This window comes from Vanessa cardui, chromosome 19 (genome assembly GCF_905220365.1).
Source record: "Vanessa cardui chromosome 19, ilVanCard2.1, whole genome shotgun sequence".
NCBI classification, from domain to species: Eukaryota; Metazoa; Arthropoda; class Insecta; order Lepidoptera; family Nymphalidae; genus Vanessa; species Vanessa cardui.
Genome location: NC_061141.1, coordinates 11,898,806 through 11,921,692, shown reverse-complemented (window position 1 = coordinate 11,921,692; position 22,887 = coordinate 11,898,806). Strand labels below are relative to the sequence as shown.

Genomic DNA, 22,887 nt, shown 5'->3' with positions numbered 1-22,887 from the left:
AAATATAAATACATAGTTTCTTGTCTGTTCTAAATATATAACAAAGAATAAAATCGCTTTTTGTAAGGTTTAAATGAGTTCAAAATTAGCGCTTAGCGGTTTATTTACATATAAACCAATTGTATATAATTCAGTATTTATCCTTATTACATCTATTCAGTATAAACATGACAAAATGAGTACAGTATGCAAATACGTACGTACTTTATATATTTTATTTATTTATGAGTCTCCAACAAAAAATACACACTAAAGACACATTCTTAAAACAAAATATTATAAGGGTTACAAGTAATGTGCTCCTTCAATTATAGGAGACCACAGCATGTATAGCAAAATACTATTAAATGCACAAAATTAGACGTGAAAAATATTATATAGCAATAATACCTTATTCATATTGAAGAATTCCAATTATTTATAAATAGTTAAACTTTATTATGAAATATTTAATCTATAAATATATATCTAGATGCGAAAATAACTGTCTGTCTATATGTTGCTCTTTCTCTCTCTGTATTCGCTTATGTTCCTTCAATATAATGTTCGGCGCGCTCTATCGGTCCTATATTTTATACCTAGTATGTGAGCAATATAATTACAAAATCAAATATTCATTGACGATATAATCATTTATATCTGCATTTTGACAATCAAAATTTTGGTGGGATTGATTAACGTTGTGTTGTTAACTCGTGGTAGTCCATGCTTCAATCTGGGGTACTGTTCCGGTCAGCAATCAAAGAGGGCGTTAATTTATTCTGTTAGAAAAAGAAACTCGCTGCAGTTAATTTACTTGGTGGTAGGGTTTTGTGCAAGCCCGTCTTGTTAGATACCAGCAACTCATAATATATTGTGCGAACATTTTAATCCATTATATTCTGTGAACATCCAATCAATCCAATTAGTACTTATTATTATCGTGTTCCAGTATGAATGTTGAGTGAGCCAGTGTAATTGAATACACAAGGGACATAACATCATAGCTCCCAAGTTAATTGACTAATCTCTATGGGTAGTGGTGGGTTCTTACCACCGGGTCGTTTATTTGCCTGAAATCTTGCTATGGCTTAGAGGTTATTCCAGAACGATCCCTATGCAGGCTTCCTCGCGATATTTCCTTAACCGCGTTGCACGGGATGAATTATAAACACAAATTTAGCACACATAAATTTAGTGATGGAACGCCACATCCAGTGATAAGATTTACATAATACTTCTCGGCTCAAGTATTTAAGGAAATAATGTGGAAATAGTTCAACTAGTACTCTTAGAAACCAAAATATAAACAAAACTCTAGCCTTTACTTTTTATCCTTACCAGTGGTATTTTTTCTTAAAGATTTTAATTTGGCCTTACGTAAAATAAACACCAAAAATTTTCTTTTGCAAAAATCAAAATCAAATTAAACTTTATTCAAGTGGGTTTTTACAAGCACTTTGAATCGTCACTTAACAATTATGTGATCACCGGTTCGGAAAGTAGATTCTACCGAGTAGAACCGGCAAGAAACTCAGTAGTTACTCGTTTTAAACATTTAAAAAAATATAGCCATGTTAGTTAATACAATTATTTAAATTAATATGTCCTGCCTGGAAGTCAACAGGTATTAATTCCACGCTTTTGTATCATCTATAAAATCTTGTATCGAATAATACGTCTTTTGTACCAATGTATTTTTTATAAAGGATTTGAATTTACGAGACGGCAAAGTTAAAAATGTTTATGTTTGCAAAGATTATTATTCCATATCGCTTCGTGACAGACTTATGACAACAAGCGTATAAAAAATACACTATCTAATTTAGAATCTACTTCTGATGCCGGTTAAAAATGTAACAAAAATAAAAGTTACATTAATTAGGAAATATTTTCAAATTCAGCACGTAGATCCAAGCTTTGTTCCGTCTCGGAAACAGATCGTGACGTCAAGACAGCATCTCTTGATTACATAGATGTTGTCTAAGTTTTACAAATGGTTGCATTTCGCTTTGTCGAGTGTGTTCGTTTCACACATTTACATACAATGTAATATTTATTTATATACATTTGTATGTATGTGCATGTTGTGTCTAAGGCGGACGGAAACATGTGCTTTGATAAACCCTATCGTATCCTTTTATTGACATATTTTCGAGAATAATTTGTGTTCATTGCTGTGATAGTTTGTAATTACCAGATTCGTCATTAAATTATTTGTATTGTTTTCCTTATGGTTTTCGTGTTTTCTCAGTATTTTGAGTTCCGTTCTCAAATAATATAACGAGACTCCATTAATTGAAACAAGCATAATCAAACTACAACCAATGTAATGAAATATGTTTGTTTCTACATAGCACTCTTAACTGTTTGTACGCTTATACCTCTTAAACTACACAACTGATTTTAATGCAGATCGTTAAAAAACAGAGTGAATCAAGGAGAAAGTTAATATGTATAATATTTGCATAGAAGAAAAGTTCAAGTTAACTGGTCGGAAAAATATATTTATTTTTATGTTTGTTCTTCAATTTAAAATTCTACATAGATCTTTAAAGTTACCGTATGAAGTGACTTACGTGACTTACTCCTAAATTTAATTACTAAAGAGGTTAATAAACAGAGGAAAAAATATACTGAAGTGTTTTGTCTTTGACATATGTCAAATACATACTTATACACACACATAGATATATTACATTGTACTGATTGTTTGCAGAAGTAAAGATAAGCTTACATTATGTTTATGTAACGAAGTCGTTATACATCCTGTATTGACTTTTAAGGGAAAGGCATTCGATTCTATAATAAAATTCTGACGACATTTACATTCGCCTAATAGTATGTCTATGTCTATATTACGTATTGACGATAAATGAATTAGATGCAATATTTGTTTATGTATATCTAGCTCTAACCGCGACTTCGATCCCGTTTGAGTTTAACAAAAAGTTATTGTTGTAGCTTAAGTTTATCTTCTTCTTATTACATCAGCTTTCGTATAGTACCTAAAAGTCAAAATCGGTCCAGTCGTTCCAGAGATTAACCGGAAGTAAAACAGATAGATAAAAAGTGTATAAAATTTTATTTTGGTATATATACCGCGTATAAAAAGGTTATTTTATTGTTACAAACAGACACTCCAATTTTATGATATGTATAGGTAATGTTTTGCTTTTGACCAATACCATGGCGAACCTTCCCAATCAAAACCAGACAAATCTTCTCAAGAAATTCAGCAGGATGTTATAGCTCAAATACAGATGCACTATTGAGATAATAAAGACTCTTAATCTGTTGGGATATAATTGACGCGGGACGTAACGAAAGAGTTCTGACGTAGGATAGGACCTTCATTCTAAAACCTTCTAATTTCTAAATTTTGATAAGTTATGAATACTTTTTTAAATAGTTTTTATTTTGTTCACCAGGCGGAGCTAGTAGCGGCAGTGCGGCGGCGCGGTCGAGGAGACAGTGATGACGATGAGGATCTTGGCTTACCCCGAAGTCCACCGGCTTCTCCCCCCACGGATAAAGCCGATAAGGTAACTAGTTATGCATATACACAAGCAAAATTAAGCCAATGTTGCGCTGCCCGTTATATATTTTACCAATTGTCATAGTTACGGTTAAACGGTACAGAATTTGTTGTGCTATAGCGCCATCTAGTGGTGACAACAAAGTTAATAATGGAAACCTCAAAAGGGAAGATATTTGTGCCAACTTTCTGTCTATTAATTCTTAACAACAGTGTTTTTACAAACATATTGACCGAACTAGTCGGCTGTACACCTTATGCCGTCTATATACAATAAAATATAAATTGAAACAATGTAACGACGGGCTGTAGTGGTTTACAATGTAATAATAAAAAATAGAACGATTAACTAAAAACATTTTTATTTGCATACAACTAGCGACATCTAAACTATACTCTCGGTACTAAAGAGTATTAAAGTTCTTTGAATTCATCATAGATGGCGTTGCTAGTAACTCCATTGTTTGAAATTAAAACGTAAGTCATATATTTTGATTACAAAAAGATTATTCTAAAATTTCTATCAAAGTAATAATGTATTGCTTTATTGATCAAATATTTTGATAGTAATGATATATTGTACCAATAATGATTATCTTATTGCGATTATTATGTCGATAAAATTCTATTTATTAATAGATCTAAATTGTAATACCATATTGTTGTTAAAAAGTCACGTTACATTTGTAAGACAGTAGCATTAGTGACCAAAAATGATTATTATGGTTTAAAGGTATACTTCTAAGGTGTATTTTTTTAAGTTGTATTTAATTTAATTACATTAAAATAATACTGCATGTTAATATACCTAATCAAACAGATCGAAATGAATACGCCTTGTTTTCAGAAACAATTCGAAGTATTTTTTAAATATACATTTTCTATAATCTTGATATGAGTTCATTTTCTTACTACATTACAATGGGCACTTACATTTTCTATGTGTCAATATACTCGATTAATTAGTCTACATTATACGTTGCTGAATATTTTTTTTAATAAAATCCATTATGTAATTAAATGAGGTGGCTTTTGGTTGGCAATTGTTTCCAATTCGACTATCGATCGATACTAAACAAATGATCGTTTAGTTGTAAAATTTCTATCATTGTTAGCGTATGATATTCATTAAACGAATAGTTATTTGACCTCGACACTGCACTTTCACCGCTTCGCCTTGTATGCAAGCGAATTTCTTTCCGCTTGTATTTTTGTTAGACATAAATATATGTACGTGTTAAAGAGCAAAGATCGATTTAAAAAAATATATTTCGCTTACGCCCCGTAGTCCATTACGTAATAGCGAAAATTAAGGCACGAAAATAAAATACTACACAGTTCTAGGAACTTCTCTTGTTTTTTAACATTTAGGAAATATATTACCTTTTTTGTGTGTTTCGAGAGTTTCGGGACTGCTACACGAATGAACAAACTTTTAGATCTTATCTACAAATAATTAATCGTTAAGTAGACCAAAACCAATTAACGATGAAAAAGTTGGCTGAATTCCACGTAGGTTTTATATCAAATTTTAAACGAAGCCGAATTATTTGTTCGGTTTTATGGATACGGTTTAATAAAAATATCAGTAATTTATATATAATATACAATATAAATGTTGAAAAAATTCATAGTTTTACCTGTTATTATGTTTCAATTTTTTTTTTTTTAATTTAGTAATTTTGGTGTCTCAATTTTTGATTGAAGAATTAGAAAGACGGGGTTGTAATCTCCAAATAGGTTTATTAACACTTTCACATGTAATTCTCTATATTATGACACATGTTTAAAAATTAACGAGCATTAAAAAAAAATAACTTAGTGTTTGTATTGATCTTCTAATACTAAATACAGTGTTAATATACGTAAACGCTTTCGTTATTATGTAAATCCGTTTTACATACAAGGTAAGGCTATGTAATATTATTGTAACGGCTCTGCATTACCAATTAAGGTTTTAGTTATCTGTATCTACAGCGCGATAGGCAGTCTATACGCGACCTTTGCTTGCATCGCACGCGCGGGAAAAAATCGTTTCAAATTGAAATTTGACATTTGAAAAAATAAAATAAACAATTTTAATTTTAGTTTTAAAGTGTATTCAAAAATAAAATAGTGTAGTTTAAGTAATTTATGTTAAAAGTGATGTGTTTGGAAGACTCGTTTTCGATCTGCGTTTGAAAAAGATATTGTGTAGTTACATTGGTTTTATTTATTTTTTTATTTACTTCACGCTAAATTTCATAGTTCAATGTTTGGTACAGAAATGGATATTTTAATATGTAGCGAAAACATTTCTCACGCACGATTCACGCCTGTTCAGAAACAAAACTATAAAAAAAAAAATACTAAGTGACATGGAAAGTCTATCTTCTAGCGTTTACGCGGAATTGGATTTTTTTCGGCGATAAATTATATCACGTGCCATAATAGTAAAATTTGTTTAGAAAATCGTAGCGTGATTTTCTAGTGCGTTTATTTAATATTACCAATTGCTAATCGTTTTTTAGATCTAGGAAAGAAACAAATCGTAAATTTTCAATAATATTATGTATTTATTTATATCGATAAATGACCGATTTCCTATCGTCAACTAGGACGCTAATATGCCAAATTTAATTTAATGTTACTACTGTTGTACGTAACTAAAAGCTTAATATTTTTTAATTTTATACATTTTGAAATTACTAGTTAAGATTTCAGCAATTAAACCTTTACAAAAATATAAAGATAAATATAAACTTAGTTTGTTGACGTTTATTCCAAAATTCAAATTACTTATTTTTTATTAAATTAATTATATTATATGTATGTTATATATTATCTGTATTAATATATATAATACAGAATAACAGCTAGACCGATTTTAACAAAGCATCTGGTTAATGGGTTCAGCTTAATTTCTTATTATTAATCTTGTCTTCAGCTGTGCTAAAGAGGTGTGTGATGAAAATTTTCCCCATGTACCTACATCTCCAATCAGTACCGAAAAACAATACTCGATAAAGGAGTCCACTAGTTTGATATTGGCTGTTAGTTAAAAACAAAGAAAAATGACTTTATTGGTCATAAGAGAACAACAAAACTTACAATAATACATCGTTACTATTATATTGATTCCAAATGTATTATTTCACGTAAAACAGTTGAGTGAGAGAATAGCTATGAATAGAGAATAGTATCATTGAAAAATGAAATTTAAAATAAAAACCCAAAATTTCATTTTCCAATGGTACAATTTTGGCACTTAAGCTTTTCTTCCTTTGCAATGATGCTACGTATATTACAGTTTACAGTTCACGACGAGCGGTATGATGATACGTGGGAATGGTTGTAATCATCATTGACTCACCTTTTAAACTGAAAAACAATAGTACTATATACCTTTGCTGGTACCTAACCAATGCAATTCCATAAGGGCTTAACAAACTAAACCGATTCATAGCTTATAAGAGCCTACATAAATAATTAATTTGTATTTGATTTTATACTCAACTGCGTGTGAGCAATGATTTGATGTTTTTCACGCATATCATGTTTTCTATGTGGGATTCTTTCCATCCCCTAAATAAGCTAAGTTTTAAATTGATTAAATCCAATAATATGTCTAATGATTCCTCTAGTTTGCGTGTTTATTGGTTTGTGATTATAATACTCATAGTATAAAAAGTCAGGCGTTAAATCGTGAAACAGTACAAAAAGAGTTATCTCTGCTTTCAAAACCATTAAGAAGCTCATTATATTTGTATCGTATATCAGATATTTTTACATGTAGTCATATCAGTATGATCTAGGCCTCCTCTCCCTTGAAAAAGAACCTCCCTTGGTTTTTGAGATTATTCCAATTCGGGTTTGGGGATACACATGTGTTAGAATTTTATTGAAATTAGATACAAGCAGGTTTCCTCGCGATATTTTCCTTTAAGCTAAATAGATGAATTATAAACATAAATAAAGCACATGGTGTTTGTCGGGACTTGAACCCCCAATCATCGGTTATGATGCACGCATTTTAACCACTGGGCCATCTCTAACTTTATCATAATTAACAGTACTTAAAATCCAACTGCTGGGCATAAGATGCTCTCCAGTTAAGAAGTTTTGAACAACAGCGCTACCTCAATGCAATTTGTTGTGCAAATGGGTCAATATTTTGCTGTCGAAAAAATGTATTTCAATTTTCCTCGTAATTAGTCCGTATTTGATGGTTTCTCTTCATTAGAATCTACTTTTAGAATCGATATAAATTTAATTAAATATTACGATTTACATGAACACAGACATGACATGAATAAATATTGTCTATTATAATACTGTCTCTACCAAAAATGACTCCTATCACCCAAACAGGAGTCATTTTTGGTCTCTATTTTTATTTGATGCATTTTAAATGCACTTTTAATTATTATTTTTAAAATTTCTCTCCGGTTCTTTCCAAATTATTTTCCGATACAATATAATATTGGATACTAATTGTGATTTAATTTATAAGTTTAATCATTCGTATAACTGAAATCATCGTAACGATAGACCCGCTTACCTATAAAGCTGTGACCAACGTAATAGGATATCACCTGAATTGAGGTTAAGGGTGTGATCTCACGGTGCTCACAAACTGTGAACAACTGTATATAGTAATGTATAGAATCTTTATATGTGTACTTGCTTTTGTGTGAGTTAGCGCGCTACGTACTTTTTTCGAAGGTTTCGGTGTAATCTTTTTGTAATATTTATGTAGATTGTCAATTTCGCTAGTTCAAATCGTATTTAAAATGATTAAACATTGCCTGATAAATATCTTTGTGCAATTAAGTGGTATAGGAATTCGGATATCCGGTTTGTTTATGATACTTATAAAAACCAATTTGTGTCTGTATTTTAAGATTTGACCAAACATATCATAAGAATTTGAATTTAAATGTAAATTAGTATGGATTTAGTTAGATTATATTAATTAATATATATAATTAGATTATATTAATGTTCGTTTAAATTCATCCATTCAAATCCAAATAAATGTAAGAAACGAGAAATTGAAATCGTAATGTTTATTTTGTTTTCCGTTGGACATATCAATTTACTAATTCGATAATTCTATTCTACAAACCATAAGCTTCATGAAACTAATATACTATAGAAATAATATTACTATATTTCTAATACGTAACTGTAAAACACTTAAAACTTAACATAATATAGCGGGTTCCAATCCGAGTAATGATTCATCTCTTACTTGGAAAAAACTCTGTTTCAGATGAAATCTGCCTCATGTGTATTGTATGTCGCAGTTAAGCAGTTTTACTTGCGTTTCAATTAACAGCCTAGCTATTACTCTGAATGACATTCAGTAAATTCATCGTCCGTTAAAAAATTGGATATTTTGTTTTAAAATATAATAACTTGTAAATAAAAGTAAATAATGATTATAAATATATCATACAATTTTATAAATTAAATTGCAATAAATAAATTAATGCTGATACGGCACTCGGGTAAAAAGGCTAGGCTATTCATTGAATGGCTAATTGAGATAGTCATCTGCGACTTATATACAAATAAGAATCCTCAGGCTAGCAGAGGGAGCGGCCGTTTCTTTTTTTATTTATTTTATTACAATACTACAAAGTACAAAGGGAGGGAAGTACACTTAACATCAATAGCATATTATATAGAAGTACTTAATCACTTAATAGGATATGCAGTGGTTACTTATGACGTGCAATATAAATAAAGATAATATTGCGACTTATTTTAAGTATCGTTATATAAACATATAAATAAACTTGTAGTCACACGTGGCTTTACTCGTCTTTTAGGGTGTTGCTTGTCATGTGTTAGGCAAAAAGCCTATGTTTGCTTAATACCAAATGTCATCAAATTCGGTTCAAAGGTTTGGTCGTGAAAGAACTACAAACAGACAGACAGAAAGAGTAACTTTCACATTTATAATTTAACTATAGATTTGCTATAAACATCACCATAATTGTCAAACAAAAAGAGAGACGTATTTGCCATAAATATACAGCACACTATCTAAAAAGTTTTCATAAGTATTCATTTATGTGACAGCCAAAAGAATGGTATTATATTTCATTATTTATCGGATATGTATCTGACATAGTGAATGGTACAAGATACACAATAGTTACAAGGGACACTTTAACCGCAGACATACGATCTGTTGTGGCATGTCGATGAAGCACCTGGACTGCCGTTATATTTTTAATGAAATCGCTTTAGCGTCGTCCATATTATAGTGTTTAATCCCTTTAGCCGTTTACGTCAGTATATATAAATATAGGTTCTTTATAATACCCGATACCGTGCGGTTCAAATTGGGTGCTTTGAACGCTACTTTACTGATACAATTATACTTCAAATTGAAAGTCCACTGGACATTAAACCTTAAGTTTTTTGGTGGTTTTCCGAAAAAAAAAACAATAGAAATAAATCTATATTATAATATTATAAATGTGAGTGTAACTCTCTCTGTCTGTCTGTCTGTCGCTCATTCACGATCAAACCAATGAACCGAATTTGATGAAATTTAGTGTGAAGCTAACTTGAGCTTCAAGAAAGGACATACGCTACCTGTTTTGCCTAGCACATGACAAACAAACATATAAAACGCGAGCAATGCCGCGGGCGACTACTAGTCTAAGATAAAATAAAGCATGCTAGGGTTTTTAAAACGTGATCTAACCATCTATTTTTTTTTCCTTTACTATAAAGGTAACATTGTAACTTGAATTTTGATGCTCATTCGTGTATCGATACAGCAACCAAATATTTATATATCTACTCCAAGAAGTATTTTATCTTATAGAAAAGAATACGGAGTTCAATCTTTTCAATTTAGTCACATTATATCAACTCACATTATATCATCAAAAAACTACGCATAGCTCTACGCTGATTGACGGCTAAATTTTTTGGTATTTCACACGTGGATTTCTACTTATTAATATAAGTACGATATGTCAAAATATCTATTCTACCATATCTGGTCTTTACCGTTTAATTGAAAAAATGTTGGCAATAGTCAAGCGAATAATGTTCAATTATCAATGGTTTAGTTTCAATCAGTTGCTTAAGATTACTTCTGACCCAATATTCTAAAGTTTTAAGGGCATATCAAATCCAAGGATATCATGCATCAATTTATCTTTTAACCATGTTTTGTATGAAATTTCAATTGGCTGAGGTTATGCCTACGCTTTTTATATTATCTTCATCTATAATGGTATTCAATTCTTAATGATTTGTAAGTATTTATGAATTTCTTATATTAATCGTCCCAGGTATTTTTTCATTATGAATCGTAAAATGTTCGATTTATTTTACAATACTGATGAGATTCATCAAAATACATTTTTGAATAATTTCAAGAAACTATTTATTTTTTAAATATTTTATCGTTGTACATTTTTATCATCAATTAACAGTTAAGCAAGTTTCTCATTCTTTCAAAATGATTGCGTTCCTGCTTTAACATTAGCTATTTCAACGATAATCTTGCCAATTATAACAGTTGGATTTATGCCACTGATCCAGACATGACTTGATTAGTTTTCGAGCTTTAAATTTACTTTATCTTGTAAATCTTGTAATTGCTTCTAACGGGCCCGAACCGTGTTAGTATTACCCAAGTGAGCCTTGATCGTCCAATGCCACACATTCACGCCCGATTGTTGTGGGCGGCGTAGATAATCGACACGTCATTACGAACATATAGATATACCACAAATATTAATGAATGAAAGCATTCGATCACAAGACTTAATATTCTTCTTCGATTATGTTATACGTCACAAATTTGCGATTATAAGAAACGCTGTAAATTCAAAATATTGGTTATTATCATATCAAAGAATCTCCAAATGCTTAGTGCAAGATTATGCGTCCAAACCCTTCAACCTATGTTCTCTATTTGTATTTAGAAAGTTCCTCTCGTTCTTCGAGATGAAGGAATTCGTTCTAAGGAAACGTCCACAATTTTTTATTGGATCAGAGTAGAGAGTAATGCCCTGATCTTCCTCAAAATAAGAGGATTCCCTAGGCCAATAGTGAGACATTTACCAAACTATTACTTTACTTCTTTTTTTTTCTAATGTTCATTTTAAATATTACCTCAAACTTGATATGAATCTGCTGGCACGAAAATTGAATTCTACAGTTTAAATAAACAGTATAACATTGTTAACTATCATTAGATTTCAAATCTGAAGTAGTATTAAGTATATCTAGACACGATATAAAATAAAACTCGAATAAAATATAACAAAAACATTTTGGCTGACCTTAATTAAGCGATAAAAATCATGGATTGGCACATCGCTCGGAAGCGCGTCCGGTAGTTGTTTGGAATTATGCAACGTGGATGCTACGACCGAATGAGTACGATTTGGACCAAAAAATGTGTAAATCGTTTATTTTTTAAACAATAGTCTTTAGATGAAGGCTACACTGCTTGATGATCGTTATAATCGTCGGATCTATCTGTTCTGTTCTTTGTTGCCTTGAATAAAAAGAGGAATGTTTTGGAAGATGAAACTGTCAAACTCCAATTTTATTGGCTTCATAGTTCTATAAATTCCCAGTGTTAGATAAGGCGCAACTGTCATTTAAAAGAGATTTAATTATGTATGTATTTTAAATTTTTGTCCGTCATGTCCGTGTTGCTCATAAATAGGCAAAATATGTTTTTCCTATGTTCAGACTTGCTTGAAACTTTTTAGTAGTTTGTTCGTGAAAGAGCAAGATACAGAGTAACTTTCGCGTTTATAATTTTAGTTTAGGTTAAGCATATATGATGTAGGTACATTAAAAGTTGAGATGACCCTAGTGGTCATATGGTCCATAGCCACTAGAATAAAACAAGTCGATTTTGACCTAAGGTCCAGACAAATTCACAACACTTTCATTTGCTAAATTTGTAGGATATCTGCATGAGCTGGATTAAATTCTACAACATATATAAACAAATTACATTGAAAAATGCTTTAAAACTTCTCGCTCAGAAGAAAGAATATATTTTCCGATATGAATGTTAACGAGCTGTAAAATTTACTTTATATCCAATTACATTTGTGTATACCTGAAGAAAATCGATAAATTCAAAACACGAACCATTACTTGTAATGAACGTATTTTAACAAATAGCCATGAACTTGAAGGTGTAGTGTATAGCGTCTAATTTCATTAACTATTCCGTAACTAACAACTAACGACGCTTAGGGAGAAGCTAAGCGATATAAAGATCAAAAAGATCATGTTAAATAGGGTTGCCAGCACGTATATTTATATTTATTTTAGTTATATTTACAAACGGCGTTATCTTTACTTATTAACTTATAAAAATTTTTATGTATAAAAATAATATACGATACAATTCGATTCTCTTATATTAAGTTATGATTGTGGTTTTGTATTTGTTAGCCGATGCCTAAAATGCTATGAAGGTTTGAAGGTCAAGTTACAAGCAAAAGGAAAATAAAAATAGAAGAATAAATTGATGATGTATTATAAATAATTTAAATATGCTAAATGTTGATATACTCGTACATATATACTTTATACAAACTGTTAAAAATAAAATGAACACAATGGTATTGTGTGATATTTTTGTTGGACTCAGATATTCTATTTTAAAATATAATCGCAGTAATTTTTCTGAATTAGTTTATAAATAAATTCTGTAATTATTATATAAGCGAAATGATTACATTTCTGCTAGTCTGTTACACATTTTAAACGATTGTGTAATTGCTGAATAAATCCCGTCGAGTTTTTTTCTAGAAAGGTTTTTTGGTAAGTGTCTTTGTCTGAGCTCTTGCTAGAACTAATCTCACTATTAAATGAGTAATTAAGTGAAATATTGCATTACTAAATATATTAATATCACTAGTAGCTGCTAACAGTAAAGTTCCTCCACATAAAGTATATAACAAAAAAAAGAATGGCTAGTTAATACTTATGTTCACATTTATAATTCGACGACCTCCATGGTCGAGTGGTGTGTACACCGGTTTTCATGGGTACGCTACTCTGAGGTCCCGGGTTCGATTCCCGGCCGAGTCGATGTAGATTACCATTAGTTTTCTAGGTTGTCTTGGGTCTGGGTGTTTGTGGTACCGTCGTTACTTCTGAATTCCATAACACAAGTGCTTCAGCTACTTACATTGGGATCAGAGTAATGTATGTGATGTGGTCTCATATTTATTTATTTATTTATATAATAATACTAGCTGTCGCCCACGACTTGGCACGTGTTTTAGGGTGTTAGTTGTCATGTGTTATACAAAAAAGTAGCCTATATCCTTCCTTGGATTTAAAGTTTGCTTAACACCAAATTTCATCAAATTCGGTTCAATCGTTTGGTACTGAAAGAGCGACACACAAAGTAACATTCACATTTATAATATCAATGTAGATTTAGGGTAACTTTTATCACATCAGCTCATTAGGCTGAGTTTCATTATTATTCAAGAAATAACCTTTCAACAAGAGAACGAAAAAACGTAACGCTACAACGTACGTATTTCAGAGAAATTTACAACTTGACACAACTTGTATCTTGGAATCGTTCCAAGCCGAAAGTGAGGTCTTGTTTTATAACGACATTCGACACAACGACGTTTTCATTAATGGAATAAAGTCTTCTGGATCTACGTTAAAAATGGGAGTTCCACAAGGTTCAATTTTGGGTCCCTTTCTATTCCTAGTATATATAAATGATCTTCCTTTCTATGTTAAGGGTATTTGTGATATAGTGTTGTTTGCTGACGATACTTCGCTGATTTTTAAGGTTGACAGGAAAAAAAATGACTATGACGATGTGAACGGTGCATTATCACAGATACACAATTGGTTTACAGTAAATAATTTAGTTTTGAATGCTCAAAAAACAAAATGTGTAGTTTTTACCCTACCTAATGTTAGCAAGCAAAATTATAATATATCTTTAAATGGTGACCGTCTTGAAGTAGCTGATACTACGGTGTTTTTAGGAATAGAATTGGATTCCAGACTTCAGTGGACCTCTCATTTATCATCCCTAACAGGAAGACTCAGCTCCGCAACATACGCGGTTAGAAAAGTTAGACAACTAACTGATATTGATACCGCTCGTTTAGTTTATTTTGGTTATTTTCACAGTATTATGTCATATGGCATATTACTTTGGGGTAACGCTGCAGATATTGAATCTGTCTTTATTTTACAAAAGAGAGCAATTCGGTTTATTTATAATCTTGGAGCTAGAGACTCTCTTCGGGATGTTTTTAACAGAGTAGGAATACTTACTGTTGCGTCGCAATATATTTACAACAATATCATGTATATTCACAGTAACATTGATCACTTTGATAAAATCAGTGATAATCATTGTATATGCACTAGAAGTAAGGATAAACTTATAACGCCAAGTTTCCGACTCCGCAAAGTCAATAGATCCTTCTTGGGGCAAGGTATCCGTTTCTATAATAAAATTCCGCAGAAATTTTTAACTTTGCCGTTTAGTAAATTCAAATCGTTTGTTAAAAATACATTGGTAGAAAAAGCATACTATTCGATACAAGATTTTGTAGATGATAAAAAAGCGTGGAGTTAATACCTGTTGACTTCCAAGCAGGATACATTAATTTAAATAATTGTATTTAATTAACATGACGTTGTATTTTTTAAATGTTAAAAAAGAGTAACTACTGAGTTTCTTGCCGGTTCTTCTCGGTAGAATCTACTTTCCGAACCGGTGGTAGCTTCACTTAATTGTAAAATGACGATTCAAAAGTGCTTATAAAAGCCTACTTGAATAAAGTTTATTTTGATTTTGATTTTTTTGACTAACCACAAAATCTGCCACAGTACGTTCAAGAGTTATTATACAGACGTTACGACACATTATTATAAAACAGAATTATAGCATTAGTAAATATTAACTGTTTGTACGAAATAGTTTTTATATCAATTGAGGAATGTACTAATATATAACGTAAAATCTTATATATCATTTGTATAAAATAATTAATTAAACGTTTTGTCCACGTATATAACGAACAACATATATAAGTCCCTTTGCTGTTTTCTCCTCTGTGCGAGGTTATGATAAAAAAAATTGTAATAAGAGTAGAAAATGTTTTCCTAATATTATCAATAATGTTAATAGTTTTATTTCAACTATAAGGAGAACTTGTTGTAGATAATACACGATATATTATTCTCTAAATTTGTATCTAGGATTTATAATTGCTTAGTTTATATTATGTAAATGGAAACAGAAAATCTAATTATTGATTGTTAACTTACTAAACGCCATGCTAACTTAAAGAAGTAAAGGCATATGTAAATGTAATAAATATACATATGTAGGTAGTTGTAAATGTTAAAGAATCTTGATCCTTTGGATCTACTACTATTAAACTAGTAGTACTAAAACTGTTGCGTTTTATAGAAGTTTGAATAAAATAAGTATATCTGTAATTAATTGAAAACTTTGATATTGTTGGTGCTTGTTTAATGAAAAAATCTTTCAATCTCGTTGGTGTTCTGGACGTTTAAAGGTCATAGAACCCGAGTTCCTAGGTTTAAACCGATAAATGTTATCGGATCTTCTTGTTATTTGATGTTGGCGTCTGATCTTTTCTGTACGTGTCAGATTTGCCTATCATGTCGAAACTAGAAGAAAATAAAATGATATTTAAATAAAACATGGTGTTTTATAATGTTTAATAGTAATGTCAAAGAACGCTTAATGATTGAAAGCGATTGGTGCCGTTAATTAATAATTATGATCGGTAACCCTATCAAGAGGTGGTGCGCCTGCGCAGTGGCGCGAGGTTACGCACGCTTTCTACCGGCTTTCCACCGTTCAATTGTTTTATGATTACGATTTACTGCTAACAATAAACCATTTGTACTTTTGTTTAATGCACCAATATACATTTATTTCAATTTACAGTTTTACAGCTATATATCATATACAATTATAAATGTTCGATAAGTTTCGTTTTTAAGAAGTTTAGCCGGTTTCGTTGCTACGTAATTTATATATATATATAAAAAAAAACTACTATATATAATGTACAATGAGTCGAAATAGCGTATCGATGACATGATAACTAAACGTTATATTTGTTTAAGTTTGGACAAGTGCGTTTATCTTTTTAAGCGTTTTTATTTCGAGCATGAAAACCTGCGTTTGCTGCATATATTAGGCAGACTGACACAATACGTTAATGATACAATATTGCGATCGAAATTGATCAGAAGGTTCTTCAGAAGTCTAATTTTTTCCCTGTATTGTAATTTAATCACACATAAGTTTCAATATGTTTTCAGTAGGTATATCTCACAGTAATTAAAATGTATGATTTATTTTTAATGTGTTACGTATGATCTCTAATAAATTCAACTAACAACAATAATTACATAGTCAATGCCATAATAATAGATTTTTCGCTGGACTAGAAGACTTTTCGGTCAAGATAAAATTACGTGATAGGCTCAATGAAATTCCAGTAAATTATTAACCTGTAAAATGAATAAATCCGCTTTAGCCAAATGGCTTCGTGAATCTTATGAAACCATAAGATTCACGAACAAACAAAATATTTATATAATAATCCATATTTATTATAACTTTGAAGATAAAAAGAAATGTTTTTATCCTTTGTCTGTTCGATTAGATACAAAGCGATCTGTCTTGTTCATGTATCTCGCTATCTTATGCTAAATTTCACGGCAATCGGTTAAGGCGCGAAAGCCAAATATACTTTCACATTTGTAATATTACAGGGTAGACGATTTTTTTATTCATATTTATATTATTTTACTTAAAACTGCAGTTATAATTTTTTTACATACTTTAATGCTAAATTCGTTCGTGTAATGAAAAATTGTCTACTAGATTTATTATATCAAATATTACTAACACTCATGTTATGATCTGTGATTAAAATGCCTATATTCTATACAACAACTATCACTCCCTCTGTCTGTTGACAGCCGAATTACTTAAAACTATTTTTTATAAAGCAAGATTAAACTCTAAGTGATAGGCTATCAAACAAGATATAAAACGCGTGCGAATCCGCGGAAATCAACTAATGAGACATCAAAAATAAATACTACATAACTTATAATAATAATATTGATATATAAAATTCTATATTCCTTCGTTTGCCCTTACTGAACATACCGGTGTAGGGCGACTATAACATTTATCTCATTGTGATGAAACTCCGCACACCACAACGGTACACAATACATACACATAATTATAACGGTACAACGTTTTTGACATTGTACAATGTACTTTAAGTATGCGTAAAGGTAGCGCTTAGGGCTGCCTCACGTTTAAAAATTGTAATATACTAGTTGATGCCCGCGGCTTCGCTCGATTTTAGGGGTAATTTAAGGTAGGCTTGCTTCGTACCAAATTTCATCAATTTCAGTTCAGCGGTTTGGTCGTGAAAGATCAACAGACAGTAACTTTCACATTTATATTATTAATCTAGATTTGGCTGTGGATTTTTTTATTTATTGTTAGATTTATTATGATTTCAAAGCTGAAAATACGTTTATGTTTCGTCATAACGTATGTAATATTAGGCTCGGACTCAGCAAAGCTATTTCCATAGCATTCAGTGTATTTGATGAAAAGTCGAATAAGAAATAAGTGCAAGAGAAATATTTGTCCGAACAACACGCCCGGCTAAAGCAGCTGGCAACCCTAAACGCTCGTTTCTTGTCGTGTCGATTTACACAAAAATAATTAATAGAGATATTATAGAGGCATGGGCATGGCATGGCATGGCATATTAAATAAAACAAGTATTATATAAACGAATATTACGGTCGGTTTGCACGAGTAAATATAAGTGTCTAATAATTTCTATGAAGGACAAACATAGAAAATACTTTTCTTTTTGGGACTAAGAATCTCATCGTGTTAATAGAACATCTTATTAGGTTAGGTTAGCATAGAGACAAATGCACAAATTTTAATATTTATTAATGTCTGGACAAGCTCCCTGAGATTCGCGATCTGTACAGATTACAGAGCCTCTTAGATAAAAATATTATATTATTATTATAAAGAACTTTTGGTGGATAATGTCGCTGTTAAGGGTATGTAGGTATAATCTGCAGCATCGCCTTTGTCGCTTTTCAAGGCAATCTCTGAGTTCCAGCGTTGGCTGGCAATGATGACTTTAATCTTTTGAAGCCAACGAAATATGCTGAGTGATTACAGATGTCACATAAAGAGACTATCTTGTGACCTAACTTCAGTTATCTGAATAGTGTTCTAAATTCGAATTTTGTTATATTGGTAACTATAAAAAAGGCGTATTAATCGATACAAGATTTTGTAGATGATAAAAAAGCGTGGAATTAATACCCGTTGACTTCCACGCAGGATATATTAATTTAAATAATTGTATAAACTAACATGACTTTGTATTTTTTAAATGTTGAAAGAGAGAAACTACTGAGTTTCTTGCCGGTTCTTCTTGGTAGAATCTACTTTCCGAACCGGTGGTAGCTTCACTTAATTGAAACAAAAGTGCTTGTAAAAGCTCTCTTGAATAAAGATTATTTTGATTTTGATTTGTCGCCTATGTATTCGCTCGCATCTTAGGAGTGGATCGTAAGATATCATAACAAATTTAATTGAATTCGGTTTAGCGTTTTGCATGTGAAATAGCAACAGACAACGATACTTCCATTTATAATAAAAGTATAGATAATTATATTCGCATATATGATATTATTTAGTTAATAAAACAACACAAGACACTTCAAAGAGCGTGTTTATGAAATTACAATGGCCGTTATGAGTGTGATAGGATGCAATCGATTCTGAGTTAATCCACAATTGCCTCGTTATCACTGATAGGTTATCGATGACGTAACTCCGCTTAGGACGGATTAAGCTGCTAATGTTGCATTTGATAAATGTAAAGGAGTTTGTATCACGAGTATTATTTTTTAAATGTCATTAATGAAAATAGTTTAGGTTTTTTTGTTTATGAATATCTGATAAACGTATAAAAATAGAAAGAAATAAAATTAGACGTTTTTATCTATACTTCTATACTATATATAATATTATGAATGTGGAAGTAACACTGTCTGTCTATCTGTTGTTCTTTTACAGCTAAACTACTGTACCTAATTCGACGAAATTTGGTATGAAGCAAAATTGAAATCCGTGGAAGGACATAGGCTACTTTTTTTGCCCAACATGGCAACATAAACTAAAACGCGAGAGAAGTGGCGGGTGACAACAAGTATAAATATATATAGAGACGTATGCCAAAACTGCAAGAAGCATTTTTCTGTTGTATTGCTGAATCGAACTTATCCAAACGTTAATGTTACTTGTATACCTTATTGACTTAACGTACTAAGTATTACTTTAAAGTGAGACTTTAGGCATAAAGGAGTTGACTATAGAAATTCAAAATTTTAGTAAACGCGGTCATTAAACCATAAGGTTAACTTATCCTATTAAAGATGGAGAGAGACAGGTGGGGTTTGGGTTCTAATCTCTAGTCGATTTTAAGTTCTTGTTAAAGTTAGTACTCCTGCGCAAATACTTGTATACTATATAATATGCACAATATAATAAATGTTAATGATTTAAGTAATATAATAAAAAGCTATTCAAATCTTAACATTCTCACGAACTACAATTCTACTTTACTAATAATATAATAAAGTCTAGTCACAAAACTAAATAATTTGATTACGTAACGTTCCGTAAGTTCATCGCAAAGTAGAAATGAATTGCGTAACAAATTTAAGTTTGCGTGTTTATGCAAATTTTAACTTCCTTACGTTGACCATATTTGGACATTATGGACTTGTATTAATATTTGCGCTAACACGCTCTCGATTTGACGTAGAATTTTACAGATCAGAACCGTTTATGGATCTTTTCGTTGCCGATATTCCTCAGTCGTTCACGTGAACCGCATATTGCCGGTTCAAATCCAAGCATAATTGAATTTTCAACTTAAATTTCATTCTATACAAGGTTTACTGTTAGGTGGAATTCTGATACATTTGTATTAAAGCTCGACAAATACGAGTAGTGGTATAAGCCTAAAACCTCCTGAAGGTGGAAGGGGGGGGAGGGCTTTGATTGATCTGTTATTATAACTTAGTCGTGGTATACTTCTGGGTCGTTACTTTGCCTATTCATATCTTACAATACACAGCGCAGCTAACATAGCAAAATGAATACAAAGACTTTTTTTTTTAATTATGTAGTTAGGCGGTCGGGCAATTAAGTCACCTAGTAGAGTCACTACCGCGTAATGAAATTGGTGTTATAAGAAATTTTAACCATTTCTTTCATTATCAATGCACCAACCATAGGATGAAAGAATGAAGTAAGATTACCAAGGTGTAATGTCTTGGATCTGTAATTACACCGGCTCACTCACCTTTCAAACCGGTACACAACAACTCTAAGTATGGCTATTTCTTTACACCCGAATAAATATAGAACAATAAAAAACCATAGTTTATTACACTCTCAAATAATATTTAAATCGTTTCGACAATAATGCACGTCCGTTTTCTCCCTCCCGCCAGCCCCCTACATCCGCTTTCTAACAGATAACAGATTCGTGTCGCGGATACTGTTTATGTGATGTATCTGTACATATTTTTGTTTATTCTATTGTTGCTGTATGACAGTTTGATAGAGAGAGATGGAAAAATAGATTTGTTTCATTTTTGTTTAATATTTATACCGATATGATTCTATAGAAGTTGGTTATATTAAGTTTTCTTATTAAAGTGTGATATTTGGTAATATTTTTTTTCAATTATAATTATTATTGTACTATTTAGTTCCGCATAAATTATTCGTACTAAATGCTTTATGCTATAATGTTTTCGATTACGTCGTCGATTTTATAATTGCAAAGATACTTTTCTAAAGATTTACTGGTTTATTTGAGCACATTATTATAGAAGATACAAAATGCAACACATAGACCCTGTGCTCGGTTAGTAGTGTCTCTTTTGAGGAGAAGGTTAGAGCATATTCCATCACGCCGCTCCTGGAAGATTTGGTTGACTTAAATGTGGTAGAAATTCGTTAAAATGAGGTACGCAAAGGGATGAGCGGACTAGTTTAATTATATGTTACATCCTATAGTTGGTAATTCACAATGGTTAGTATTCCTTAAAGTCTATATGTAGAAGTGATCACTAACCATCAAATAGCTTAGTGCAATAACCTTGTGATCTGCATTTTAAACTGGTATACTATAGCTTAATATAGCTCGTATTGTATTTCCCAAGTTCTAGGTGTATACCAGTACATTAGGTAACTGGTTACTCAACTAAGTAATGTTCCGCATAACGCGCAAAGAAGACGGATTACATTAATCGACTATCGAATATGAAACATCTCTATTCAATTGTTTCGATGTTATACATAAATCTGATAAGCTGAGATGTCTGTCAGTGGATAATTCCACTAGCCAGAGATAAAGATGATATTTAGGTAAAATGTTGTATCAGTATGTATTGATTTGATTCTTGAAGATTTCTATTGTTTTTTATAGCTTCTAGTTTTTGTATTGATTTTACAACATTTTTTTTGAAAATAGAACCCTACGTTTTCATTATTGCGGTGTGAGTTTTGACAACTTGTATCCGTCATCGATTATGTTTTTAAATTTTGCATAAATTGAAGGCAAAGATTTTACCTTATAATGTTATGTTGACAGTTTTATCACAGGTATATCGATTGACAGCATGAAGTTCTTGGACGTTTGCCAAAAAATGTGCAATAAACGTCGTTATTTGGCTATATTTTGGCTCGGGGACAGGTTCTAAGAGAGTTTATTTCATATAAATGATGCAATTTTCTGTTGGAAATATCTACTATAACTTATTACAAAGCCTTTAAGTAGACGTCGTATATTACATAAATATGTGATGTATCATTGCCTCAATTGGTGACAAGAGGGCTGGTTCGTTTGCCCAGAGGATCGGAATTGCGATTCAACGGGGAAATGCTGTTAGCATTCTTGCCACCATTCCACGCGGTCAAGATTTATCAACCGACTTCCAAAAGGAGGAGGTTATCAATTCGTCTGTATTTTTTTTTTTTTTTTTTTTTTTTTTTTTTTTTTTTTTTTTTTTTTTTTTTTTTTTTTTTATGTTTGTTACCTCATAACTTTTTACTGGGTGGACCGATTTTGATATTTTTTTTTTGTTTGAAAGGTAGTGCTTCCCGTGGGGTCCCATTTTTTTTATTTTTTTTTCTGATGATGGTATCCATGTGAAAACGACATAAGTCTTAAATTTGCATTATGTATATGCGCGACAAATAGGTGAATAAC

At 31.2% G+C, this 22,887-nt stretch overlaps 1 protein-coding gene across 4 annotated transcripts in view; it reads left to right on the top strand.

The window, feature by feature from the left end:
* The window catches only part of LOC124537792, a 130,785-nt gene that overhangs the window by 95,979 nt on the left and 11,919 nt on the right, over nucleotides 1–22,887 (top strand). For 3 of the 4 annotated variants that reach the window (XM_047114697.1, XM_047114699.1, XM_047114698.1), the window contains one exon: nucleotides 3,411–3,524. In XM_047114697.1, the coding sequence (XP_046970653.1) occupies nucleotides 3,411–3,524 (114 nt within the window). Of the gene's footprint in view, nucleotides 1–3,410; nucleotides 3,525–5,512; nucleotides 5,709–22,887 lie in introns of those variants that run through there. The other variant, XM_047114700.1, reaches the window with a different exon arrangement.